Genomic DNA, 27,821 nt, shown 5'->3' with positions numbered 1-27,821 from the left:
TGGGAAAAGCAAATGACAAATGTGTATAAATCCAATGATTTCAAATAGGGATGTGAGAGAAAATAAGACAGAGATGTAATTGAGGGTGACCCCGGGGGGTGGGAGGTGGTGACTAATTTACTTGGAGTGGCCAGAGAAAGAGCACTTTTGAGCTGAGATTTGTGAAAAACTCAGACCAGAGTTTCAGGCAGCTAGAAAAGTGAGGCAGATAAAGGACAGGCAAGAAGACCACAGCAGCTGAGAGGAGTAAGAGAGGGTGGAGAGGATGTGCGAGGAGGCTGGACAGGAGGCAGGGATCAGACCATCTGCAGGGTGTTACGGGCCCAGGAAAGGAGGCCCAGCTGGCGCCATCTCATTTACCCTTCATAAAGACCCAGCAAAGAGATTGGCTGGAGACAGAAGCAGAAGCAGGGGGACCAGCCAGTGGTCTCGAGGGATGACAGTGTTTGGGGGATGAGGGAGGTGGATGGACTGGAGATATATTCATGGTGGAACTGACAGGGCTTACGGATGAGTTAGGGGAAAGAGAGTCAAAGGAACTGCTACAAGGACCCTTAGAAACAGTCCTAGGTTTGGAGCAATGAATTAGTCAGTCTTCTATTTTTCATGGTCGTGCCTCCCAACTGTGGTCTTGTCCTGGTCTATGCAGAAAATGGCATTTGTATGGCACGTGGCTGGGGAGCTGGCTGCAGGGACTCCAGCCCCCCAGGCCAGCCCCGTTGGCGCCACAGAGCTCTGTCTCAGCAAGTTCCTATCCCACCTGCTCACTGCAGTTTACCCATCAGGGAGCTCTGCTGTAGGGGGGATTTTTCAGCTGGAGCCAATGCAGGGGTGCTGCAAGGGGCCCAACAAGAGAAGTGCGGGAGCCCTCTCAGGGCCAGGGCACTCCTCAAGAATCGGAAAGAAAAGATTTCTAGAATTCATGGAGGGAACCGATTTTAGAGTCCCTGCTGTCCGACCTTCTTAACGCTGTCTTTATACAGGGGAGTAAGGGCCTTGTCTAAGGAGCTCCTTCATTTGTTCCGCTTATCGAGTACAGTGTGCGCAGCTGTGCTGGGTGCTGGGTGCTGTGTGACCCTGCTGCCATGTCGGAGTGCGACCAAGGACCGGAGCCCCAGCCGGAGACCCCAGGGTACCGAAATGGAAGGAAGGCCGCTTTTAGAGCAATCTGATACCTAAGCATGTGAATGTTCGGTTTGGAGTTTCTACAGTTTTTATTCCTGTTTTTCTTTCTTTCTTTTTTTTTTTTTGACAAGTAATTTATTTTCATTGTGTTTTTACCAAAGTACTAGTTTCAGGTGGATTGAGGACTGAAATAACAATAACAACATTTCCAGGGCGGGAACCCTTTGCTGCGGAGTAATTCAGTCACGTGACTGTGGGGCCTGCCTGACTTCTCTTATTTCCCTGCTGCTTCCCTCCTGTCAGAGGCCCTAAGGTGGTCTGTGAGGTTCCAGGACCCCAGTTTTACTCTATATCCTCTGCTCTGATATGAAAAGAAGATGATCTGTATTGTGGGCTTCAACCTTTTGCTTCTCTGTAAGTACATTCATCTGTGGATGTTCCTCTCGCTCTGCCACCCCGTTTCGCTTTCTTTGACTTTCCAAGGCTTGGAGCCTTTCTCTCTCACGTGGGTTTTCCGGTTATTCTCTGCCTTTGACCTTTATCTCTGTGTCCTTCCCCTGCCGTTGCCCACTGAGTTCCCTCTGGGTGGGCTTGTGCTGGACCCAGGGGCTGGGGGCGCAGGACCTGACTATTTTCTCATTTCTCTTACAGACAAGGGCATGCTGTGTGAAAAAGTGACCCAGAGTTCCCCAGAGAAGATCGTGGAAAGTGGCAGTGAGGTGACACTGCCCTGTACTTATGACTCCGAATACATAGATCCAGATTTATACTGGTACCGCATAAGGCCAGATCGTTCCTTTCAGTTTGTCCTTTACAGGGATAACATTAGGGTCCTTGATGCGGATTTTACTCAGGGTCGCTTTTCTGTGCAGCGCAGTCATACCCACCAAACCTTCAACTTGGTGATCTCCTCAGTGAGGACTGAAGATAGAGCCACTTACTACTGTGCCGTAAGTCCCCACGGTGATGCAGGTGCCCAGGAAGTCTACACAGAAACCCCTGGGCGTGGCCTGGCAGAGCCGTCTTTCAGAGCAGCTCTTGTCCCTGGGCATGGCAGCCTTCTTCCTGGTGAGGCTGTGTTCCACCTGGCCTTCAGAGGTGCTCTAACATGTCTGCTGAGTAATAAAATGCCCGTCCTGTCCAGGGGAGCACCCTGGCTTCAATGGAGCAGAGCATCTCCGCCTTCCTGACGCAGTGTCCCCTTGCTGCCCTGGGCCTGCGGTAGGGAAGGAGAGCTGTGCGACTGAGGGAAGCGTGGGCTCGACAAGTCTGTGCTGTGTGTGCTGTGAGGGCATCAGAATGCAGCAGCTGAAGGGCCAGTCTGGGGAAATCCATCAGAAGTGTCTTTATTTTAGTCTCCATTATTTATCCATTATTGTGAATTGTGATTCTTTTTAAGAATCAAGTTGGACACAAAGTTATCTATTTAAACACATTTCCCACAATTTACCTTTTTTTCTGTGTCTTCTTGTGCAGCTACCTTATTTCTCCTGGATGCCCTTTGACATCTCCATTTAACTTCCTTCATTTGGAGAACATTTTTTTTCCCCTGAAGAGCATCAAGACATTCCCAGAAAGCTGCCTGTGAATTCCAGACTCCCAGTTTCAATGTCCCTGAGTTTGGAGCTCAGCAGTGTCTCCAGGGGAGAGAACTACCCCCGGAGGGAAACAACTATGTGATGTTAAAACAGATACACCCTCAGCCTGGGAATCAGATCCCCTTCCCCTACCTCCATTGAATTCCCTGCCATAAGACAAATATTAGAGTTGTATGTAATTTTAGAAATAGTAGTGTCTCAGACATTATTTTATGGGAAACACACTTGAGCCCAGAAAGATGAAGGACATTCCCAAGGTCAGATAAATAGTTAATGACAGAGCTAAGGTGCTGTGCCACCTTTCTAGGGCTCTGTCTTGCAGCTGCAGCCTGGGAGGCTGTATTAGTAGGTGGTTTGGGCAACAGTTCATCTGGGCTTTAAAACAGACTGGTGAAGAGCAGTCACTACAGGGAGGAAGGAAAAGAACAGGGGCAGGGAGCCAAGGCTTTGGCCAAATGACTCAGACTCTGGGGCTTCTGTTCTGCTGCCTGCTGAGTGTGTAACAGTCTCTTGGAGACTCCCTTAGGGCTGTTGTGATGAAGCTTGTGAAAGCTCTGGAAGACTGTAATTCACAATGTGATGACCCCCAGACCTGAAGGCAGCCACTACTCCCTCTGGCTCCTGCCCTCAGTCTTTTCTGAAGGCTCCTCTTGGTGGGAGAAATTCATGGTCTTGAGATGTGCTAGGATGTCTTTTTTTCTGATGATCTAAGTGGGTCAGCGGGTAGCTCATTGATATTAATAAAGGATAATACTATGTTTAGCCAATCTGGCCTAGTTGAACTTCAAATCAACACCTTGTCCTTGTTCAGGGCGTGAGGTATGCCACTGTAGAGGGACTTGGGTGGCACTCTTGATAACTTGGTTCTGCTCCCAGCAATACCCCTGCCTCACTGGATGATTTTGGACAAGGTATGTACCTTTTCACAGGGGCATATTTTTTTTCCCATTTGAAAGATGAGAATGTGATATTTTGTTCTTAGTAATTTCAGAGAAACAGTTTAATGTGACTCAAGGTAACAGATACGAATGTTTTGAAAGCAAGCATCCTTTACACATAAAAGGTGAAGTTGTGTGGAATCCTTTCATGTTTTCCCCCTGAATGAACCTTATTTATTCACCTAGATTGTTTTGAAAACGAGCATTCTTTACTCAGAGTGCTAATGCCTCCTGTCTTTGTTTTGGACTGTGAGAACATGATGTGGGAGTTTGCAAGGGCAATGGCAGCGGAGTTGTTGGTGAGAGGTGCTCTTTTGCTTGTAACCTCAGAAGCCCCCACTTGACACCCACATGGGTGCTGAGGAAACCACAATACTGGGTTGCTAGGGCTCTGCTAACTGCATGGGTGCACCTGGAAACAGCTGTGGCCTTGCTGAGGCAGGAGTAGCAGAGCTCACTGGCCACTGTGGGGACACTGTTGTTGTTACTTGCTGCAGCAGAAACAACAACAGCAGGAAACCCACAGGCGGGTCCCGGAGTCAGAGGCCTAAAGGCTGGGGGCTCAGGAAGCTGGGGTGTGACCTAGAAGCTCAGTCAGACCAACAGTGAATTCACAGCACCCACTTCCCCCCTGCAGTGGCCGCAGTAGGTAAAGCCAGAGGTGAGGCACACACAATGCACTTGAATAAATGCAGCAGAGGCAGTGTCAGAGGAAAATGGCAGAAAAACAGTGACACCAAGGGCCCAGGCAAGAGGCAGTGTCCAGTGGTTTCCAACTCTTCACACAGAGATGGGCGGGCAGGAGATAGTAAAGATACTGCTTTTTACAGGGGAAATCTAGGGCTCTTATTCCCATCCTTCCCTCCAAAAAAACCTGCACAGCGAGTTTGTTGAAAAGCCAGGCTCCTGTCTTCTTCATCTTTGCACCCTCAACACAGTGCCTGGAATTTAAAGAGATTCAACTCATGTTTATTAAATCAATTAATAGAAAGATGTGCATTTCCTCTGTCTTTTACTCTGATCTCTGTGAATGGCTAGGAGAGTATTTAGATGAGATTTTAAAACCCTGTTGCCTACAGGGAGTGTTAGGGAATCCAATGTCATTTTGTTGGTAAAGTAGTAGAAAGAGCCGAAAGTGCTTTTGTGGATGTGATGCCTGTTTGGGACCAATCTAGTGCTGGGTTTTGAGCAGAGCCTTTCATGTTTAGGTGAAGGACACCTGCTTTCCTTCCCCCAAGGTCTGTTTCTTCTTGCAGAACAGAGCTGGGAACCTGTTGGCTCCTACTTTTTATTTCTGAAGGCCAAGTAAAAGGAACAAGACACCATTTTCAAAGTGTATCAGTTGTAGAAATAAAAAACGAGCCCTCTGTCCCTTTGTATCTCTATACCCATTTATAAAGCAGCATATAAAACACTTAGGGTCACCAACCCCCACCCCCAGGACTTTTTCTTTCCACCAGGCTGGAGGATGAGCTGGGATTGTTGCCTTCAAAGAAAAACTTGTTTGGGTAGCAGCCATTTAAGCAAGGCTGGGATGGGTTAACTTGAATCCCCGAGAAGTCGGGAGCCTTAGAGAGAGCACTTCTGTAGGCTTTTGGTTTCATTCAGGGAGTGTAGCCTTCTCCCGCCAGTCGGCCTATAAGTGAAGGAAAGTTGTAAGAGTTGATGTAGAATCATAGACTGTCAATTCTGGAAGGAATCGTAGCGGCCGTAGTCTGGGGATGGCCGGTACTTGCTGTGGCTGTACCACCACAGACATCAGTAATGTCTTCTGGCACATTTCCCTTCCACACATGACAGTAGTTCACCTGGTCACTCCCAGTACATCAGTGTTGCCACAAGTTATGACACCCACTTGATCTCCCTGAGTCAAAAGGAGTTAATCCTTTGTTTTACAGATGAAAAAACCCAGGCCCAGAGAGGTGAAGCACCCTGGTTAAGGCAACAGAAGTGAGCTAGTGACAAAGTTAGGACTAAAACCCAGATCTTCTGACTCCTGGTGTAGTGCTCTTCTTTATACAGCCACATGGCCTGTGTCCTTGGGCCTGCTGGTAAAACAGTCACCTGTCTGGGACTGACTGGGTATGCTTGCAGGCTGGGGCAGGTTAGTCCAAAACTCCAAGTCTAGGGTTGTTCTCAGATCAGGAGTGGGGACTGAGGAGTATTTGGGCATATTGGGGAAGGAGCTTCACAGGCAAACTTAGACCCCAGTTTGAATTTCATATCTAAGTTCACCTGAAGAGGGAATGCAAGTAATGCCTGGCAAAAGATGTCTGAGCCTTGACTTTGTGTGCATCCTGAGTAGCTAATAGTGGGCTCTTCATGACTAATGGAGGTAGAGGCTCACCCCAATGAAAGGCTGGTCTATACATCAGAGGCCTATGATCAAAAATTGGGAGCTAGCATCCCCTTTGTCTGGGCTAAAACGGGTTCTGCTGCCTCTGAATATGCTTTAGGTAAAGCTTTACTGATAGGTTTGCAAATAACCTGTGGCCCCTTGGAGATGGGGTGTTGTTATGCTGAGTATTGAGATAATCCTCTTCATTAATTTGAAATATGTGTCTTTGTATTTTTCCTGTTCCAGTGCTTTGTCTTTTACCATTCCTTAACTTCTTTTTTCCATGTGCAGCAACGTTTGGGTGGAAGTAGGAATATGAAATAGCTAATTCTTACCTTAAAAGAAAAATAACTTGGCAGTCAAGAGAAAATTGACAGCAACAGTCTTGATGAATAGCAATCGGAGCCCCAGGACCATAAGGGACGTCATGTTCACTTTCCTGGCCAAATCTGTGGCTGAAGAAGAGGGAACATGGTGACTTCCTTGAGAGAATGGATTCCCTTCCAGGCACTGGGCCCACAGCACTGATACCAGTCTGCCTGAGTCACCATTAACCTCCTTGGTCTGTAAGCTCAGCTTGGTGTCAGACAGCCCTCGGCGCCCAAGGGCTGCTACTCACAGCCAGCCCAGAGAGCTTTGGGAACCTACACTTGCTGCCCAAGCTCTGCCTGGAGAGTCAGGGGGAACCAACTGGGCTCAAGTGTGGTTTTTGTTTTCTTTTGAAATCTGATGAGTTTTGGCCTTATCAGACTTTTGCTTTAACCCTCACTAGTGAAGTTGACCCTTTGATTTCAACTAACCTTTGGGTTCATGGCAGCTCTCTGAAGTTTGCTGTATGACTTCAGGTTCTGTTGGTTTTAGGTCGCCTGAAACAAACGGAAGAGGTCAGACTTACACTGGTAACCAAGGGGTTCAAAGGATTTTAGGTTTTAAAACCAGAGAAGACTGTAAGCAAGTAAACAGAGGACCAGGGATATGACTTGGTTAAAGTCATGCAGCTTTTTGCACAGCTAACATACTTACTGTTCTGGGTTTTGTTTATTTTATTTTTTACACATCATGAGGCCAACATCCAGGTGTGCCTCTAATTTGTAGGAAGAACTAAGATTCTTCACCTGTGAAAGGCTGGATTGCCTTTTGCTTTGGCTTTCACACAAGATTAGACTGCACCTGGATTTTCAACCCCAGAGTCTAGTAGTGTAGTCATTAGTATAAATGAAACAGTTGTTGGTAAAGAAGAAAGATGGGGATCAAGTAACATGAATTGTATCTTAGATTCCAGCTCAGAAATGCAGAACGTTCAGTTTCCAGCCAATGACAGGCTCTCGTTGGGCTTACGTCTTGTTTCCAGCATGATGCCATATTGAGAGTCATTCATTAAGAGTTTGCATCCCCAGCTTCCCATCTCCCAACGTTTCTTCCCCACATTCCTGGCCCCAACGAGGCCAGATATGACCTACCTGGAGATTTAGTTGTCTCTTCAGTCTCAGAGGAATACACAATTTCGTTGTTGTGTTCAACTGAACATTTCACTGAATCAGAATCTCCATATTGACCAAGCTTGACAGCGTTGTACTTCCCACTGGGAGAGACGACGATAGCTGGGTCATATTCTATTATTTTCTTGGATGACTGGAGACTTATATTTATATTCTTGGGGTAGAAATCCTTCACCAGACAAGCAACATTTTTCCCATTTCTCATGACGAAAACGGATGGTTTGGTAGGAGACTGACTTTCTGCAGATATAATCAATTTATTTAATGAGATGAGTATCTACAATGTGTTAAAGTTAAACAAGAGTGTTTGCCTCAATTTCCCTGGGGCCTAGCACTGTAACCCAGACTTTCCTGCATCCTATTAGTGACCTGGGCTTGTCTGTATCTCCATGAGGATGGCAAAGGGAGCAGAAATGAAAGGCAGTCAGTTTGCTTTTGAGTTAGGAGCTGCTAAGAAATATGGCTGGGAGTAGAGAAGGAAAATAACAACTACTAAAAGGTTTCTTGATGATCTGACTTTTAATTATTTATGTTTTATTAATCAATCCTCTGGACAATCAAGGTCAGGATGAATGCTTGTCTGCATCGAGTGGCTTATTTTAAATGCATGGGCCTTTGGAGGGAGATCAGGGCAGGTGCTCATGCTTTGTAGTATGTCAGTTAAAGAATCAAGGGTCTGAGAAGGACTACATAACTGTTCAATCATTCTGAGGGTGGTGGTGTTGGGGTCACTTCAGGGCATCACCTCCATTTCATGGACTGGAAGGGATCTACTGAAGTTAAGTGATACATCTCTCTGTCTTTAGGTGGATACTTATTCTTTTGTTAAGAGTGTACCCTTCAGTTTCTTTTGGGTCTTTAGTCAGTGAATAACAACTACCATTCCCTGGAAGTTCTTATACACATAAAACCAGTTGAAATCCATTTTTCTTGTTTTATTCCAAGTGGAATGGTAGCAAGTTGGTTCCAATAATTGGGTCTCCTCCTGGTCTTCTCTCCTGTCAAGACTCATCTTGATTTATCATATATCTGCTACTTGGTATGTGCATTTTTTTCCACTTAAAACCAAAAGTCTTGAAGTTTTTAGGGTGATAGTAATGATTCTTTCCCCTGGTGCCTTGTTGAATTTCTGAATTGTGATATATTTTGTGTCTATGGAGACTTGAACTCTTAAACTATCTTTAAATAACTGCTAAAAAAGAGCCCTGAAAATGCCTGAAATCAGGAAAGACAATCAACCTGCCTGTGAATGGTGATCTGGACATATTTCCAATTATATGCTTAACCGCTTGTTTTCAATATTACTATCTTGTGTGAATACGGCCCTTAGTATTCAAAACTTAGCTGAGTTTGGCTTCTTGGTATCAACTTAAAAATATGTTGAATTCCAGTGTACTTTTATTTACTATGGCCTATAATCAAGACATAAGGTATTGCTAAACAAAAACTCTTGGTAATGAATGTGTATATGGAATGGTTTTTCTGGTGCTTTATTTTGAGTCTGGATTTGGGTTTCAGCTGTGAAGCTCATGGAAGCAGAGCTGTAACCAAATCAATCAGTTACGTCTGGTGGAGATGGGGTGATTGTTTGTTGGAAGTTCCTGCTGATTGCTTTGTAAATGGACCACAGCTGGTCAGGGTTTTCAGGGAGAATCAGCTATTCAGAGAAGCCCCTCCTCATTGCCATCATAATTCTCCATTTTTTTTTCTCTCCTGGGAAGCTCAGCTAAAAGACTGGATTCTATTCCAGTCATTCAGGGCAGGAAACTAGTTCCTAAGAGATGTAGTTTCTTCTGTTTTTGACTTTAGCCCTAGACAAGAGGGGGATTGGGGATTTTTCAAATGGCTCTTCTGGAACCTGCTTTCAACCTCTGTGAGAATGAGAACGAAGCCACTGATAACAGGTGCTGATAACCTTAGCAGCAACGGCTTAGAAACCACAAGTTCTACTCATTCACCTCCCTTCAGAACTGTGACATTTCTTGCTCACTATTCTGACTTTGGTTTGATATATATTTTGGTTGATTTTAAAGGGAATTATGAGTTATAGAGAAAAGAAACTTGCCCATTAGAAAACAAAAACAAACCAACTCTATCTCCTTGATTACTTAAGGGTATGACCCAATCCTAGCTGGATTTAGTTGGCTAATTAAGGCTTGCTTAGGATTTAAAAATCTATATTCAAAGGCAGTTGTCAATAATCACTTTGGACTGGAGAGACCTGGTTTGAATAATTTGAACAATGTTATATATCTGCCAACACAGATGTCTGAAGAAGTTCATCTACTTATTATATTGAGCTCCGAATCTGGTAGTTTGTATTTTAGATAGAGCACAGTGCATTGATTTGGTAAAACAGTTTTCTCTTACTCTCTTTCTCAGTGTATATATGTTCAAAACAATTGTTTGAAAAAAAGAAGTGTTTTATCCAATCCATTCTCAGATATCATGGTAACCAAAGAAAAGGCTATATGATTGAATTGAGCTTTTAAAAAAATGAAATATATTTAATAGAGTTGCCACATGTAACCTAGTCTATTTTTATACAGCACTTAAACCAAAATTTGAAATTATATAAAATTTACCCTATTGTAGTCCAAAATTTAAATGAAAGACAATTAATTATTTATCTTTTAAGAATTTCCAGTCTTTTTGGTCTACAAATATAATTAATTACATCTCAACATGTGTTGCAAAGTGTTATGTGTTTGGATAATTGTTATTTTATTTTCAGACTTTCTTTATGAATACTAATCCAATGCTAAGGTTGTGTTGCTGGTAAACAATACAAAAATAAGTGTCTATCTTTCCTGAATAGTCTTCTTGAACATGTAAACTTAGAAATCATCTAGGGTTTAGATTGGCATAGTCCTACTGGCTCCCTAAGAATGGCAACATCTATAACAAATGTCCCTGCTGATTCCAAGGCTCTCTACCAACATGGGAAGTAACTTGAACACTGAAATGTCAGTTTGCTCTACCTCCTTACTCCCACCAGGTTAAACACCTCTCTGGGACACTTTTTTTGAGGTTGTAATAAGACAGGCTCACTAGTCAGCTTACCCAAGGGATATATAAGGATAAAGCAACTTCCTGGAGAATTTGGGTGCAAGTGTATCTGCCACTGCCCCTCCTACACTCATATGCTCCAACTTATGCTCCAGACTTATTAGTATAAGTTTTTCTAGATTTCTCTTTGCTTTCTGGGATGCTCCAAAGATTTCAGAAATAAGTGGGAACTACAGTTTTAACATATGTTTTTAAAAATAAAAATAGTTACGGAGCTACTTCAGCGACTCAGCCTAATGCCTCCACTCTGGTCCACTCCACATCTCCTAGGTATAATTTCTCAAGTAATGCAAACTGGTTGTCAGCCCCACTCCTGAGACTCAATTAACCCTTAGAAATATATAGGAAAAAGTCAACTCACTGGGCTCCACGAAGAGTTTGGTGCCAGCTCCAAAAAACATCTGTCGGGTGTACCAGGAGCACATTGCAATGCTGCCTCACAGGTAGCAGCCTGGGGCTGGCCCTGGGGCCTGGGCTAGAACATCTGTGTCCTGCTTCCCCAGTCTGGATCCCAGCCAAGAGACCCCACAGCTCAGAGAACTACAAAGCTGCCCTTGATGAGCTCAGGGGGCCCAGTACACAGAGTCTCAGTTCTCTTTGAAGCTAACAATAGTTAAACTGTAAGGATGTGAGCATGAAATCCCCAACTGAGAAATACTGGGACAGGAGAGTGCTGAGACAGAGTATCATGAGAAGAGGGTGACAGGTGACTGACAGCTACCTTCAAGGTGGAAAATTTAACTCCTGGTTTATTGGGAGACCTCTCTAAAAAGAACACATAGCTTGGCAGTAGAGATGGGGCATTGAATGTTGACATTTCTTATAATGAATGTTAGGATGAGGAGGGTTTAGACACAGGTCTTGTTCACAGGTCTTGTGGCTCCCTTCTCTTGTGTCACAAATACTGCTTTTTGATTAGAAACCTAATTTCTCCCCCATCACTCAGGCTGAGTCTCACAATAATAACAAATCTGCTTTCTAATTCCCTGAGCCCAGGGAAAGGTTTTCGAAGGAACTGATGGTTGAACAAGAAATTGGCAGTTGCCAGGGGAGTCCAGTAGTGCTGCGTGTTATGAATGCAGGTCAGAGGAGCCTGTGCTTGCTTTGGATTGCTTATTTTTGTTTTATAATTTCCCTGGCTCTGGGTACAGATACAAGCTTCAGAAGGATGTAGTGATCATATGAAGACGAACTTAAAGACCCGATGGATTTCTCTGTCTCATCACCAAAAATTAAGAGTCTAGGGCTAGAGCCAAAGTGAATGACAGTTGTATAGGGCCATTATTTGCTGTCAAAGCTTTAAGAATTGGGGGCTTGATTTGCAACTCACTCCCTCTACCTGAGCTTCACACCATCATATTACACTCCATCACTGCTGGAAGGGAAAACCAGAGAACTAAATGGAGTATCATTGGAGAGCATGGCCAGTGTCCCAGCAGAGGGGCTAAACCTCAGTCTCATCTCTTTCCTTCTTCCCTAAGGCTCCCAAAGGCATGGCCTCGGAGATTTCATTCTAACACTGCAGGTAATTATGAATTTCAAGCAGAAATGATTTAAAGGGAAAATTAAACATAATACTTTTTGCTCAGATGCAATTTGTCCAACATCAATGAGGCTGCAGTCAGCTACAACATAATTCTCTTTCTGTCCTTTTCGTAGCTCTAGTTCTCTCCCCTCAAAGATAAGAAAACTCACCAAATCCCACTATTTCCCTGGAAGCAGTAGGCAATCCAGAACCCCTGTAAGTTTATATCATCCTCTGAGGGGCACAGACCCTGTTGATACTACCATTTGCTTTCAGGACTGTCAGCCTCACCACATTCTTTATTTTCTCTGAAATTAAAAAAAAATCAGAATCTAACCATGTAAGGGATTACTCATTGGACTTGGCATGCTGTGAAACTTTTGAAAGGCTGTCTTCTGGGCTGGTCCCAGTGACAGGGCTATTGGCAGCTGCCCCAACTACCTGAATACAGCCTCTGGATTTCTAAACCCTGGAACAGACTACTAGTGGGCAATGTGTCTGGGAGAACACCATTATCTCTCTGTTGTCTTGAAGTGGTGGCTGGATCTCTATACTGGGTGCAGGCTCCTGAACCCTGTGCAGAGTGCTCAGATCCAGGGCTAACAGGGGAGGTGAGCACGTAACAGCTCTCGGCAGACCCAAGCTAAGCTAGTATGGGACTTTGTAGATCATTTAGTTTGAGCCAGGCATGTTGACTTAATGAAAGTTCTCAGCACAAAGAGACAAGGGCAAGGTTGGCTTTGTCATTTGAGGGAGAGAAAATGCTCCTGATCTAACTCCTTTAACAATATGTTTCTAACTCTCCTCCTTATGCCACGACCATGACTCTTTCCTCATCAACGGTGGAGAGACTCCTCATCTACGGCCTGCCTTTTTCCTGATCCCAGTCCCTGATCAGGGGGCCAGACCAAGGGTTTTGGCTAGGTAGTTGTAGAAGGCTATGAAATAATCTGTAGAACACAGTTTCTAGCACACATAGAATATTTTCTTGAGAGAAATCTAATGAATTTGTCCTCAAACTTTACCCCAGCTCTTCACAGCAACAGCAACAAACCTCAGTAGATTTCCAATTTAGAACCTCCTGACATCCCAAGAAGCACCATTCATTCAGGAACATGCCACAACTCCAAGGATATGCAGACTGAAGTAAAATGTGTAACTTACTTGGTTCCACGATGAGTCGAGTTCCTGTTCCAAAGGTGAGTTTATCTGAAAGCACCACTTCAGGCATCATGACAAAAACCTTGCCCCCTGTCTAGTCCATCTGCTTGGAAGGAGGTGGGTGGGGCAGAACAAGTGTAGCTGGATACAGAGAACTTTGCAAGGGTTTATGAGATCTAAGCATGACATTTTGGCAGCTTGTTTGATGTGTGCTTTCTTCTGAGTGCTAATATTTAGGGAAGTCCCTAAGTTTTCTGCTGTTATCTATCTCCTTGACATGTCATCTTTCACTTTCAGGTCTTGTTTCAGGACCATATTTTCACAGGGAGAAAGGAATTATTTTGGTTTTGATGAGAATTGCCAAATGTCTATTGTCAGGTGAAACGTAACTTTATGGCTTAAATTAATCACAAAAATCTATGTCTCAGTTGGAGGTGGAAGGGCATGCTGGTTGGAGCAAAAGCCATTGATGCAAAAAACTTGGAGTCTGTCCAAAGGATCATAATAATCACAGATGACTATCATTCTGTAAGTACTTTACTACTTACAAGCAGCTTGTGTTTATACTACCTCAACAAACATTATTGTTATAAACTGCATGAGGTAATATATTAGATCCATCTTGCAGATGAAGTCACTGAAGCTAAGAATGGTTAAGATATTGAGTGGCTGAGCTGGGCCTCACTCTCAGGTCTCCAGAGTTCAGTTTCCATTCACTGAAACAGAGTCACAGATAATAGGACTGAAAGGTATCCCAGAGATCATTTGTCAAAACTCCTGTGGTCACACAAGTGCTAATGAATGGATACATAGGGAGCATTTTGACTCTTTTTCCAGTGCCTTAACAAATTAAATCACAGAATTTCTACTGGGTTATAAGACTTTTATACCATTGGATTTCCTTGATTTTCTTCTAAATTGTCCCTAAGAAAGGTCTGGATGATAATCAGGATCATAGTGTGCTAAAGCTGGAAGACACCTTGGAAAGCATTTGGTCCAGCTAGAGGGGAAACTAGAGTTCAGTGAAGTTAAGTCACAGAGCTTGTCAGCCAAAGAGAAGGATTAGCACTTGGTCCTAGAGAGCTTGGTCCAAGATGCTCAATATTATGCCTCACATTTATTAGATGTCATGTAGTGTAGGTCTGGTTATGGCCCAGATCTGTAGATGGTGATGGCTCAGGTGTTAAGTAAGCTGGCTCTGTGAAGTTGGTTAAGTAGAGGGAAGACAAAGACTCTTCAGGAAGGATGATGGATCAGGAAGATCCACGGTGGCACATGCCACATCCTGGATTTTATCAGAAACCCAGTCCCTGCTCCTCAAATGGTCCCTTGCTCGATGACACGCTGGAAGGATTTTTTTGCAGCATCCTTAAAAGTATTTTTCAAGTGATGACTTGGGAACATTTCTAACAAAGATAATTGCTAAATATAGTGGTCATAATAAGGAAATACAAGTGACTTACGTGGTTCTACCTCCAGATAGGTTCCATTGCCAAAGATCAGGTATCACAGTGGATAAACCTAGTTTAAAAACTGCCTTACTTTCCCTTTATGACAACCCTGGCCCCAGTTGCCAAGTCACGTGGTAGACATGGATGGGATTTTCTGTCTTGTCTGACCTAACCTCTTTTCTCCTAAGTCTTGGGGGCTGTCTTTCAGGACAAAACAGGAGGCAACTACTGTGTCAAACAGAAATCTAAGCTTTTGCCATGTTACAATGCAGATTGGTGCTTGGAATGAGAGAGACTGGAGTGTGACCAGAGAAAAGAAAGGTGGCACATTGGTCATAGAGTTGTGCTTCTCAGTCTTTGGGCTACACTCAGTCTTTGGGCAGAGGTCTAGTGACTTATGTGCCCCATTCACTCCTACCTTTGAGGGGAATAGCATTTCATATTCAACTAGAGCTTTGCATCACTGCCAAGTACTGTGCAGCAGCCAGACTTCTTAGTATGAAATAGAATTAGAGTCTTCAGTACATTTTAATAATATATTCACAAATATCAAATTGTAACAAGCTTTAACAGCATACACTTAAAAGTGGCAGTTAAATTGACCTCTGTCATATGTAAAAATTATAGTCTATGAGATTTCCTGTATGTCACTCATAAAAACCAGAAAAAGAACAAGCATTTTCAGATCAGTTTACAGCCCATAAAGGACTGCAGATCATACTTGGAATATCACCGCCATGGAGAGTGGTTTTCAGTTGTGGTGAAAAAGAAAGGTGTTAGAAAACCTGAAACCTGGTTCGACTCTGTCCCTTACTAAGTGTATAATGTGGCCACATTACTTAAGTTCACTGAGCTTTATTTGCCTCCTTTATAAAATGAGGGTAATATCTTCTGTATTGGGAGGTTGTAAGATTAAATGAAAGGGTGTATAGATAGCATTCTCTGAACTATTATAGAAAGCTTAGGTGTAATTATTAGAATGTTTATTAGGCTTAGACAACAGAGAAAGTAAGTTTTACTTGAGGGATGTAATTTCACTTAGCGCAGAACTCCCCAGAGGCAGGATGGTCGGGCGAGGTTGCTGAGGGAGAAGGGAAGCCTGTGTCTTTGGTGTTTGAGATGAGAGTGTTCGTTTCTTAGAGCTGTGGGTGAGGACTGGAATCCAGGTTTCTGTTTTCCTTGGTCTTTCTCTAGGTCAGGTGGAACCTCTGTTCCATTCTCTAATCTTCCCTCTTGAATCCAAAAGCTGAAGTCCTTACAGTAGTCTACAAGCCACCCCTACCCCACTCCCATTACCAACCTGACCTCCTTTTTAAATCTCCTCCTCATCACTCACTGTCCTCCAGCCACATGGGCCTCCTTACTATCCTTCACACACCCCAGGCTGCACGTGTGTTTCCTCTGCCTGGGGTTGTTCTTCTCCTAGATACCTGCATGGCTCACTCTGTCACCCACTCAGGTCTCTGCTCAAATGTCCTTTACAAAGAGGCCTTCTGTGACTCCCTTGTTAAAAATCGCACACTACTCCTTCCCACGCTTTATTCCTCTTCTCTGCTTTAGTTTCCTTCCCAGGTCTTATTACCACTGAAAATACTATGTGTTTTATTCACTTATTTAGTTTATCATCTGCCTTTTGCCATTAGAATAAAAGCTCCAGTCAGGCATGAATTTCTGTCTGTTTTGTTCCTGCTGATTCCCCATGGCACCTAGGAGAGTGCCTGGCATATACTGACAATCACTTGTCATAGCTTGCAGAGCTGGGACTCAGGCAGGGCTCCGCAGGTTCCCAGCTTGCTTTCATTTCTATTTCCTTTTGCCTTATTTCACGACTGACTTGTCTTCTCATTCATTTGTTCACACATACATTTGTTCATTCATTCATTTGTTCATTCATTCATTCATTCAACAAACATTCATTTAGTGCCCTCAGTGTATTTGTGGACACAGTAAGGAACAACTCAGAGTTTTGTTCTCATAGAACAAGGAAAACAGATGGTAAATGATCATACAAAGTTCAGGTGGAGATGAGCACTATAAAAGTATAGCAGGGTAAGGGGTTGCAGAATGACAGGGGATGGTTGAGAAAGGTCTCACTAGAAGTGACATTTGAGGCATGACCTGGAGAAGGAGAGGGAGAAAGTGGTGTGAATCTCAGGGAGAAAATGTCTCCCTGAGGTATAGGGATGCACAGGTCACAGGCTCCTTTCTGGGAGACACCCATCGTGTGTGAGAGGGAATGCCAAAGATGGGAATGGGAATTTTAGAAACACATTAATACGCCAAGGACCTTGTGGGACTGCTCTTTCTTGGAGTGATGCTCTAATCATCGTCTGGAGCTTTCCGAGTTTAGAACCCTGGAGCTTTCTGAGTTTAGAACCCTTGAGCACCAGGGGTGTAATGGGAAGGATGAGCCTTGCTTGGAGAATGCCTCTTTTGCTAACTGGTTTTGGTCTGGGGGTAGGAGCCTGTCCTTAGTGAAGGATGGGGTTGGGGATGGTGGCTGGAAGGGAAACAGCCTAACTGCTGCTTCAGTCCCTGGAGACAGCTTGGAAAGGAGCTCATTAGAGGCCTGCGGAGGAGGCTGGGCCAGGCAGGAAAAACCTGCCAGTGCCCCAAGGCCCTGCAACCCTGATGAAGAGCTCTTACGTGCACAGACTGAAGTATGGGAAACACTGAGCTGGTGCATCCTATCATCCTTTGAAAAAGTGAGGGGCATCCAGAGAGAGCTGGATTCAGAATGTCTCTGAATGGAATCAGATGGATGATATAAATTTTGACTTTGCTAAAAGCTGTGTGGTATTGGGGGACCCCTTTCTGATCAGTAAAAGTGCAGACGATAGTACCTAATTCTGCATGATTGTTTTGAGAACTGCATAAAACACCATGCATTCGCAAAGTGCTTTGTCCAGTGGCTGGAGGCGTAGTAGGCACTGAAAAGTGGTAGTTGATATAATAATAATAACATACAATTATCCATATTATGTTAAGGCCATCTAATGGCCCACTTTCATTGAGATGTTCCCGATGACTATAGCCCTTTTTTTATGCTCCTGTCATTGTCATTTTATTTGTGCTACCTTATTCCATGCTGTTTTGTCCTGTTCTTTTGTTCTATTTTATGAAGTTAAGTGGTATCCTCAGGTTTTCTCTACCCAGAGGGCTAAAAGGTGTGGTGGATTTGGAGCTGTGAGTTTGTGTAAACCTGTTCTGTTAGTTTTGTGCAGCCTGCAGGTAAAAACTTGAAAGAACATCAAATGGAAGTAGGCTTTTGAGAAGAAAGAAGACACTAAAGAAATATATTCCGGATCCTGCCCTCTCTGGATGCCCCTCATCTTTTCATTTCCAAGAATGATGGGAGGCACCAGTCAGTGTTTCCATACTTTAATTAATCACATCTCCTGTTTTTTTTTTTTTTTGTCACATGGATCTGTCATATAATTTGTTTAATAGTTTTCTTTGAATTTACTCACTTTTTAACATCAAATATAACTAAAAGGAAACTTTAAATCCAATGGGTTTGACAACCTAATTGTACTACTTTGATATCCATTAAAAGACAGCACAATTAAAATGAAAAGAAAGTCTATGTACCATCTAAAACCATGTTTCACCAGATCAAGTAAGGAAAGCACCAGGTTAAGTAAACCAGTAAGCAGAAGAACTTATATTCATTTGGAAGAACTTGGTGAACAAAGGGAGGTTAGGGAAATCAGTCACCCACTTTGTTGGGAATGTGGATTAAACTATTTTAGTGAGAAAATTTAAAGCCAATGAGGTCTAAAGGCAAGGGACTGAATTAGTAGAATTTTAAAAATCTTATATGATTTTATTTAACGCCTGAATTTCTCTGCTCTAGTTCTGCTAGCAAAGCTTGGATTTCTGTCCTTTTTTGGATACAAAGCCCTTGCCCCATTTCTCCTCACTGAGTGTGAGGGCCAGGAAGGCCTTGCCTGCACCCCTTTTCCCTTCCCTCGCCCTCAGTTCTGTGCCTTCTTGACAGCATTCACCCAGGACTGTCCTGTCCCAGGGTCTTCTCTGTGAGGAGCCCACCTCATGATACCCTTCCAGCCCACCTCTCTAGAACCTTCCCTCACCTTGGAAAACCTAAACTGAACGCCAAGTATCAGGCCAGGACATGCTGTTACTTTTCCAGTAGCCAGCTTAGAAGAGTTGGGACCACTGACACCATTGCTAGACTTCCACAGCATCTTTGAAATGGGGTTTTGTATTCGTTTATTACGTTTTCTAGATTAATATTAATGTTCACTATCTAACTGGGAGCTGCTGCCAAATGGAGACTGCTGTCTTTTTTTGGGCAAGAATAATTAAATTTAAATGTCACTTAAATGACACAAAAAGATGCCTTCTGTGTTGAGTACAATCCTTTGAAAAGTTTAGCACTGATTGCTTTATAACAGTGAACTAGTGAGTGGTACCATATACTCTTAGTGAGGAAGATGAACATCATGAGCCTTCAGGGAACTACTCCTGGCTGAGTCCTATAAACTCCAAAGTATTTCTTAGTTGGAAACATTACACAGTCACTTTATTCTGCTTGAAATCTAGTCTCACAGGGAGCCAGAATATTCCAGCTTCCTCACTCGCAACTTAGCTTCCAGTCGCAGCCCTAACAGTTGGAAATGGATGTCTGGCACTGGTTCCCTTTTTTCCAAAGAGAAAAGTGGCAACACCAGTGATCACTTACCCCGGCCTTATTCTCTGTGCCCAGGAGGCTGACTCATGTCTGAGCTCTCCCAAGAGCATGTGTTTGGCCTGAGGAAGGTCAGAATTATTTATATCTAGAACCACATTGATAGATCCCCAAACTCAGATCAACCTTGTTTCTAATCAGTTCTGACTCGACCTGGGGACTTGAAACAATGACTGTGTGGTCTCTGCAGCCTGAACTGAATCCCCTGAATTGAGAAGAATTTTCTGTTTCCCCTGAGCTGTGCAGGGGTCTTTCACAGCTCCAAAGTCAATTAAAAAATTAGAAAACCCCCTCTCAATTCCTATGCAGGGGACTAACCATCTTCCCTAAATTTCTCCTCGACCCTATATTGGTGCTATCACTACCCATTTGACATTTCCCAATATTTCTGCCTTCTTAGAGGGAGGATGTCTTAACCTCAAACAGACAAATGCACCACTTACTTGGTTCCACAGTTACACGGATTCCTTTTCCAAAGTTGAGTTTGGAAAACTCACCGTACTCGAGAGTGTTCCAAAAACCTTGGCAGTGCCCCACCTTTCTTCTTCCCAATTAACTTTAGGAATGGAGGGCTTTTAGGGTTTGACTCTTAGAAAAATGGCACTTGTCACTTATCCAGTAGGGGTGGGTGTCTCTGGGGAGGTTTTTGTCTGAGGAGTAGGTAGGCACACACGTCCCTATAGCGGACATTTCCAGGACAGTGCCTGGAGTTCTCTGAATTGTTGCCGCCTATAGTTTTGGATTGTTTTCACTTCCTAGACCCACACCTGACTCTCAGTGTTGGAAAACTGACATTGCCAAGCAGATGAGTCTTGGATCCACGACTATGGCAGAGTCAAGGCCTCAACAGTCACCCGTGCTGCTTAAAGGGCAGATAACAGGTGGCATCACCAGAGGTGATGACATGGTGTGCCCATGACTTACTGTTCAGTCAGTGTTAGAATGAGCAGCTATAGCTGGTGATTTCCCAGAAACAAATCAATCTCTGTTGAAATTTACCTTCCCAAACTGCAAAGCAAAGCACTTACCCAAATCTCTCTAGGGATTTGGATTCAGAAATTCCATATGAGATGGCTTGTGTAATTTTCTTTTGCAATAGAATCAACACAAAACCAAGACAAGGAAATTTTTTAAAGAAACACCTTTTTGTATTTCTCAGTCATGGCTGTAATACCACATTGAAAAACCAGTTTCACCTCAATGAGAACAGCAGCGAGGGGCCAGCAGCTGGGCATCACTTCTCTTGGCCTGGTCAACTTCCTGCTGTCCCTTCTGAGTCCCTGAGTAAGAAGGGACAGCTACCTGTTGTGTTCATCATCCTGGGGCAGGGTAGCCAGGCTGAGGATTTCCCAGGGAAGCGCTACCTTTGCCCCTGCAGTTTTTGTACAGGTCTCCTCGGGTTTTGTAGCACTGTGCGAATCCCACCGATCACAATGTTACAGGGCTTTACAAAAACCTCCGTGGGTTTTACCCTTTGTGAACTCTGAGAACCTCTGGGGCCGGATGTTTTCTCCAAATGAAGCTCCAGCAAGATCAAAGGGTTTGGCAGTTGGGTCAGGGCAGGCTCACCCAGGTGCTTCTGTCTGAGGCTCCTCTGCCTCACTGGCTAAACCTGCCCTGGAGTCTGCAACTAGAATGGACTTTCAGAAACTGTCATGTCCACTCCATCTGGGTTTCCTGGCCAGTCTTCTCTCAAATGGTTTCCCACAGAAGAGTTTGTAAGCTATCTGAATGTCTCAAGTGGATTCTCCATTATGCTGGGGGGTGGGCAGAAAATGTCTGTGATCAATGTGATTTCTCCTGTCACCTGCTAAGCTTCTGAATTACCTTTGCCTGCCCCTGCTTTACACCGGAATAGTGTTAAAACACTTTACAAAGGCCTTTCACATAAATTTAAAAATTTATCCTCTCCATTGACTCCCTGTTGCTAAATCCAGGGCCAGCAGCCCATATGGTTCTTTGTGTGATTTAGAAAAGGCAACCCTGCGGGGCACATGGAGAGGCAGTAGCTTGGGTTCAAGCTTGGGAAACAGATGGCACCTTTGTGTGCTGTACAAAAGGTTTCCCTTTCTGCAGCTGATGCAGCTCAACAACCAGGGCCTTTAGCCTCACTTGTCCCTTGGCCGAGCGCCCTTGTGCAAGGCACAACTGTGCAAGTAGATGCAGTGGCTGTGTCCAAATTCAATCGATACTTTTTTATTTATATTCTTGTCTGACCTCTGATTTTTGACACAGTTTCTCCCTGTTTGATACTGTTCTCTGGATCAAGACACTGTCTTGGTTCACCTTTGATCTCTGGGTCTCTCACTATGAAAATAAATTGATACTAGGCTTATCAAAAGTGGTCTTATTAAATGTGAACCATTAAAAAAGAGTGGGAATTTTGTTGTTATTAAAAAGGGAGAAGGATTGAAAAAAGTCTTCAGACTCTCCCTTGAAGATCTTATGCACATCCATCATTTAATTTAAGTGTTACAATTTTACTCAGAATCTTTGTGACAACTTTCTCCTGCCCTACATATAACTACATGCCTGCCTCATAAACTCCAAACAACTCCCATCTCCACATACAGAGCCTAACACTCTCCTGATTAAAAAAACCCAAAACAAATAGGAAAAGAAGAAATGAAGAAATGCTATGGCCTCAGTAACAGTGTAATAGGGGATGGCTTAGGGCAGAAAGCTGGAAAACATGAATCTCATGAGGAGGGCCAGATGAGAATAAAGAATTGTAATTTGGACTCTTGAGTATAGCTGTTCTTAGGTGCTAGTCTTTGAACTGACAAGAATTTGGTGGTCACAGTGCTGAGTAATAGATTAAGTGTCTCATTAATCCCCATGAGACTCATGGACCTTCTCCTAGTACTGTTGTGTAGACTTTCCCAAGCAGGCACCAGAAACTGGTTTGAATAGAACTATTTATAGGAAACAAGAAGCTGGGACTGAAAAGGCAATTAAAATCTTGAGTTCTTGAGTTATACCAAAAGTTAAACCATGCAACCCTGTGGGTCTGAGACAGTGTATTTTACAATCCTGTGGCTGTGGCAGAGAGCTTTGCGGTGATAAGTCCTGATGAGAATGCAGTGGCTGTGGTTCCCACCTTTTCACTCTCTGTTACAAAAGTGTACGCCCATGTACCTTACCACATAACTCTGCAGGGCCTCCTAGGCCAACACCATTGACTTTGGGGCTGGCCATGCTTTGATCCACAGAATATAAGTAGAAGTAATAGCATGGCAGTTTCAAACTGAGGCTCCAAGAGACTTCATATCATGGAGTTCCAACAGCACTCTTGAAACTCTTCCTTCTGAGATGACAGAGTGTGTTCCAGAGACTCGCTGCTGCTTCAGCTGTTCTGAGAATGAAGACATGTGGAGAACACCTGACTCTAACCCACACCTTGAAGCCAAGTCTGGCTGTCCTGAGCAATATATGCTTGTTGTTCTAAGCAAATGACATTTTGGGATCATTTGTTATAGATCATAATAACAGCAGAAATATCTGATTAATATAGATGTCAAGCCAGGGGGGATCCTAACTATAAAATTACATGCTTAGAATTTTTGGTGGCTTCCTATTATCCTCAGGATAAAATGATGTGGAACATGGTTTTTCCAGGCCTATAATCTTTTTTTTTTGTTTAAAGATTTTTTATTTATTTATTTTTAGAGAGGGAAGGGAGGAAGAGAGAGAGAGAGAAACATCAATGTGCGGTTGCTGGAGGTTATGGCCTGCAACCCAGGCACGTACCCTGGCTGGGAATTGAACCTGCGACACTTTGGTTCGAAGCCCACACTCAATCCCTGGCCTGTAATCTTGTACTTCTATAGTTGTTCTCTTAAACTCAGCTGCATTGAACTACTGGCTTCCTTAAAGCTCCATGTTCTTTCATAACTCTCTGCCTTTACCACCTGATTGCTTTTATCATACATGCTCTTTCTTTCTTTTATTTCCAAATTTGTTCCCTAACCCATCTGCTTAGATCTTATTCATTTTCTGATCTTAGCTTAGCTACTTCCCTAGGAAGGCCTGCTTGAAGACTCTGACTGGATTTGGTTAGGTGCCCACCCCTCCCCTGAATTCCATGACATTCGGTGCTTATCTCCTTATCTCCCCTTTTCTCTTCTTCATTGGGTATAGACCCTTGAGGGAAGGGGTTTTCTTGTTCATTTCTGTATGCCTTGTGCCAGCACAATGCCTGACTTGGTGAATGCTCAGAAAGTGTCTTCTAAATCCATTTTAAGGATGAAGTATCTCATGTTTGTTGGGAACCGCCCTGAATGGTATCAGAAGCTGAAACCCCCGCCTAGGCTAAGGCTAAGGGAACGCCCTTGGTACCATAAGCCAGCAAGGAGACAAAAGCTTATCTCCATGGCAGGAATGCTGCTTCTGCTGCTTTATTCATGACTGAACCCCAAAAAGCTTGGTCGGTTAGCCAAAGACGGGTAAGATTCCCCACGGGGGGAACAACCTAAGACAGGTACGATCACTTTGGGAGGCCCCCCCAAAAGAAGGACTTTGGGGGCTGCAGCAAAAGGGGGTGATGGACCCTTGCTCCTCGGCTTTGACATAGCCTGAGTTCTCAGCATCTGGGAAAAAACCTCCTTGTCTCCCAGTTGCCTTAGTTCCCTTGCTCCACCTAAGCCTGAAACAATGACAGGGTGGTGCAGCTCGGTACTGAGAAGTGCGGATTCCCCAGGGTGATCAGGCCTAAGAAAGAACATGTAAATTACTGTGAAAGCTTCTTTGTTTAGAATGCTCTCAGTTGAATGAGAAGGGTCTTAGGAGGAAGTTATTTTGTTCCTCAGTCTTACAGCTCTTTGACCCCCAACTCAATAGACCGGCAGAGTTCTTTGTTTTCTATAGTTCCTTACTTCCCCCTAATGAGTACTGTACTTTACCTGAATTATTATGCAAAATGAGCCCAATAAAAGCAGGTATGGATGGTAAATCGGCGCGCTCCCCACTAGGGGGGGTGGCCATTTCGTCCCTACTTCCCCACAGAAACTAGTCTGTCTCTGTGCATGTGTTGTTTTTTCTCGTGTGTTTATCGTCGAGCCATCCACAGTGTTCCGTGGTCACTGCTGGCTGGTGACCCACGCGCAACACATGTTCAGGGAGGATAAGCTAGGATGTGACAGAGCCATGGCCAGAGTCCACATATACCCAACTCCTAGCCCCCTGCTCTCTTTCTGGCACCAGGCTGCCTTATGGAATACAACCTTAATTTGTTCAGTGCAGCATAGCAATGTTAGTGGTAAACAAATTGATTTTTTCTGACACTGTGATTTTTTTTAATATCTATTTTTTTTAGATTTTATTTATTTTTTTTAGAGAGGGGAAGGGAGGGAGAAAGAGAGAGAAACATCAATGTGTGGTTGCCTCTCACATGGCCCCCACTGGGGACCTGGCCCCGCAACCCAGGCATGTGCCCTGACTGGAAATCGAACCTGCGACCCTTTGGCTCACAGCCCACGCACAATCCACTGAGCTACGCCAGCCAGGGCAACAAATTGATTTTTAATAATAGCCTGACTTAAGCTTCATTGGGAAGATAAATTTGTTGTGATTTGTTCCACACCATGAAATAGATTCTAAAACCAAACAAAAATGAGTTTCACGTTGTCTTCATATTTGTAGGATTCAAAACACTTACTTTCCCACTAACGTGAGTATCAAGGATCATTTGTGCCTCTGGAGAGGGAGCCTAGAATGTCATGGCTGGGTGAGACTTCAAAGATCAGCTATTTACTTCCTTGGGTGTTTGGATGAAAGAGTCTAGAAAGGTCCCGAGAGGTTTCACAACTTGACAAGGCATCCAACTTCAGAGGAACACATAAGAAATCAAGTATTCTGATTCCTGGTTCAGTTATATTTTTTAATAGGCAAATACCCAGTCTTCTTTGGTCTTTTATTCTGGCATTTATCATTTGAAATAGTTTCTGGGTATCCTCTTAGTCCCACAGCCTGATCTCCTTCCCTGAAGTGGCCATAGAATGGCCTGGGTGACCTGGCATTTTCTTTTTCTCTGTGACTTTTCACTGTTGTCTCAGATGCTCTTCTGTGGGAAAGGGGTGTGTATGGCAGGCACGGGTGGGTATATCCTGAAATTCAGCTCTCCCTGGAAGGAAGCAGCTCATGTTCTCAGTGCCAGTCAAGTTCATCCTCAGTGGGGAACAGAGGAAAAGGGACAGTGTGTGGGGACTGGGTTTACCAAGGTGTTGTCCATTCCTGGCTGGGACCAGGCCTCATGCACAGAGACTCAGAGCACTTTGAGAAAATGTATGGGATACCAATCCAAGAAGTAAATAAATATGGCACAGGGCTATCCTCAAGGGATATGGACCTTGAACTATATTCATCTCCACCTCTTGCTCCCCGTGTTGGTATGTACTCTTTGAGGGCTATAGACAAATTGTAGCATATTCAATGGAGAATACCAGGCTGTTGAAGAGACTTCAAACCATGTACAGGGAGGAACAGCTAAAAAACCTGGGGAAAGAAGACCAAAGGAAGGGGTATTTCTGAGGGTGTTTGATCTTAGTCTTTGGATATCTGTTGGGGAAGAGCTGGCTTATTAACTCATGTCTGCTATTGCATTCTATTTATTGCAATGTGTTGGTTTCATTGAAATATATGAGAAAAAATACAGATACGTATTTTTCTTTTTAAATTTTATTTATTTTAGATAGATGGGAAGGGAGGGAGAAAGAAAGAGAAACATTGGTTTGAGAGATGCATCAAATAGTTTCCTCTCGCATGCCCCCAACTGGGGACTTGACCTGCAACCCAGGGCATGTGCCCTGACTGGGAATCAAACCAGTGACCCTTCAATTTGCAGGCCAGCACTCAATACACTGAGCCAAACCAGCCAGGGCTACAGATATGTATTAATAGTTCAAAAAGAGAGGTTAGTTGCAATGCAGAATCTGACACCATGTTAATGAACTTTACCTATTCTGTTAGATTAAAATCTATTGGTCTATCTTACATTTTGGATGGAATTTTTACTTGTATGTGCTTTTGTAACATAATCCTTTGGTCAATTGGAAAACGTTTGTTCACGAGTTAAGCAACTTCCATATGTTGAGACACTTCATTATACACGATCAAAATACCACAGTAGTTAATATCACCACTGCTATCTTTAAATAAGAAAATTATTTAAATTGTGGGGAGGAATCCAGCTTGTGGTGGCAGATACAAGTTTTTCTAGACTAGAATTTTTGCCTAATGCTTAAACTTTTATCATTATTAACAATTATTAGTTATTTTTCTTGGTGTGACAAGCTCATTTTATTTATTTTTAAGGAGATGCCTGCCAAGTACCCACATCTGAATAACTATAGTTTGTCTGTCATTCTTTCAAGCAAAAATGGTCTTTCATGGAAAAAGTGGCTCATTCAGCTTTCAACTCAAGCAATTGCACAAATGTTTTTCCTTGGGATAATTATCATAATTTGGAATGTAGCAGAAGTGCTTTATGTGTACTTCCTCTTTTGCCATACAGAATGCTAAAAATACATATATTCAAGAGTTAACATTTAATGAAATTGAGTTTTTTATTTTACTTTGTCAATGTAAGGACTAAATTGTGTCCTACCAAAGTTCTTATGTTGAAGTCCTCACTCCCAGTGTCTAGACTGTGACACTATTTGGGGATAGAGCCTTTAAAGAGATGATTAAGTTGAAAATGGGGTCCTTAATGTTTGAGCCAACCCAACATGACTGGTGTCCTTACAAAAAATGAAAATTTGGACTCACAAAGAGATGAGACATGCATGCACAGAGGAAAGACCATGTGAAAAGGTGGCCTGTGGCGAGCCTAGGAGAGAGGCCTCAGGAGAAATCAACTCTGTAGGCATCTTGATTTGGATTTCTAGCCTCAAAAGAGAAAATACATTTCTACTATTTAAACCACCAAGTATTTTCTTATGTCAGCCCATAGCAAACTAACATAAACAATGATATTTTAAAGGGTAACTGGCTTCTCCCACCCTCAACAAATATGTGGCAGTGAAGAATATAATGGCTACTAATACAGAATGCATGCCACTGCCTTGATTCATTTCACTAAAGGACTAGTAGTTTTATCCACCATTGCTTTTGCATCATCAGTGAAAATGTCAACAAAATGAAAAAGGCAAATCATATTTTGTTATTATTATCCTGAAAAGGTGTTGAGGCCCCTGGAGGTTCATGGACAATAATTAAAGAACCACTGTCCTAATTCTATGTTGTTTGTACTGCCAGACTTGCCACAGTATCAACCCCATGCCTCCTCTGCTGCCTCACCTCTCCCTACCTGTTTGCTAGTGATTAGCAAACCAATTTTATCACATGCTTTGACTGATCAAAGCAGCCTTTCAGTTCTAAAAAATGATAAAATTGATTCAAGTATTTTGG

At 43.4% G+C, this 27,821-nt stretch overlaps 1 long non-coding RNA gene and 2 gene segments (V, D, J or C); 1 reads left to right on the top strand and 2 right to left on the bottom strand.

Moving 5' to 3' along the window:
- Positions 1 to 27,821, bottom strand: part of LOC123820382 — a 280,728-nt gene that overhangs the window by 76,732 nt on the left and 176,175 nt on the right.
- Positions 1,428 to 12,070, top strand: LOC123820387. The gene is made up of 3 exons (XR_006785975.1): positions 1,428 to 1,539; positions 1,777 to 1,844; positions 12,049 to 12,070. It is a non-coding gene; the product is annotated as an uncharacterized LOC123820387 (long non-coding RNA).
- The window catches only part of LOC123820384, a 48,184-nt gene continuing 25,298 nt past the window's right edge, over positions 4,936 to 27,821 (bottom strand). Inside the window, 6 exon segments of the C gene segment in view lie at positions 4,936 to 5,297; positions 6,335 to 6,454; positions 6,800 to 6,865; positions 7,460 to 7,738; positions 10,929 to 10,968; positions 21,028 to 21,039. Coding sequence covers positions 6,336 to 6,454; positions 6,800 to 6,865; positions 7,460 to 7,738; positions 10,929 to 10,968; positions 21,028 to 21,039 — 516 coding nt within the window.

This window comes from Phyllostomus hastatus, unplaced genomic scaffold (assembly GCF_019186645.2).
Source record: "Phyllostomus hastatus isolate PE091 unplaced genomic scaffold, TTU_PhHast_1.1 phas_contig_348, whole genome shotgun sequence".
Classification (NCBI taxonomy): Eukaryota; Metazoa; Chordata; class Mammalia; order Chiroptera; family Phyllostomidae; genus Phyllostomus; species Phyllostomus hastatus.
The sequence above is the reverse complement of the archived record's forward strand: the minus strand, read 5'-3'. Positions and strand labels throughout refer to the sequence as shown.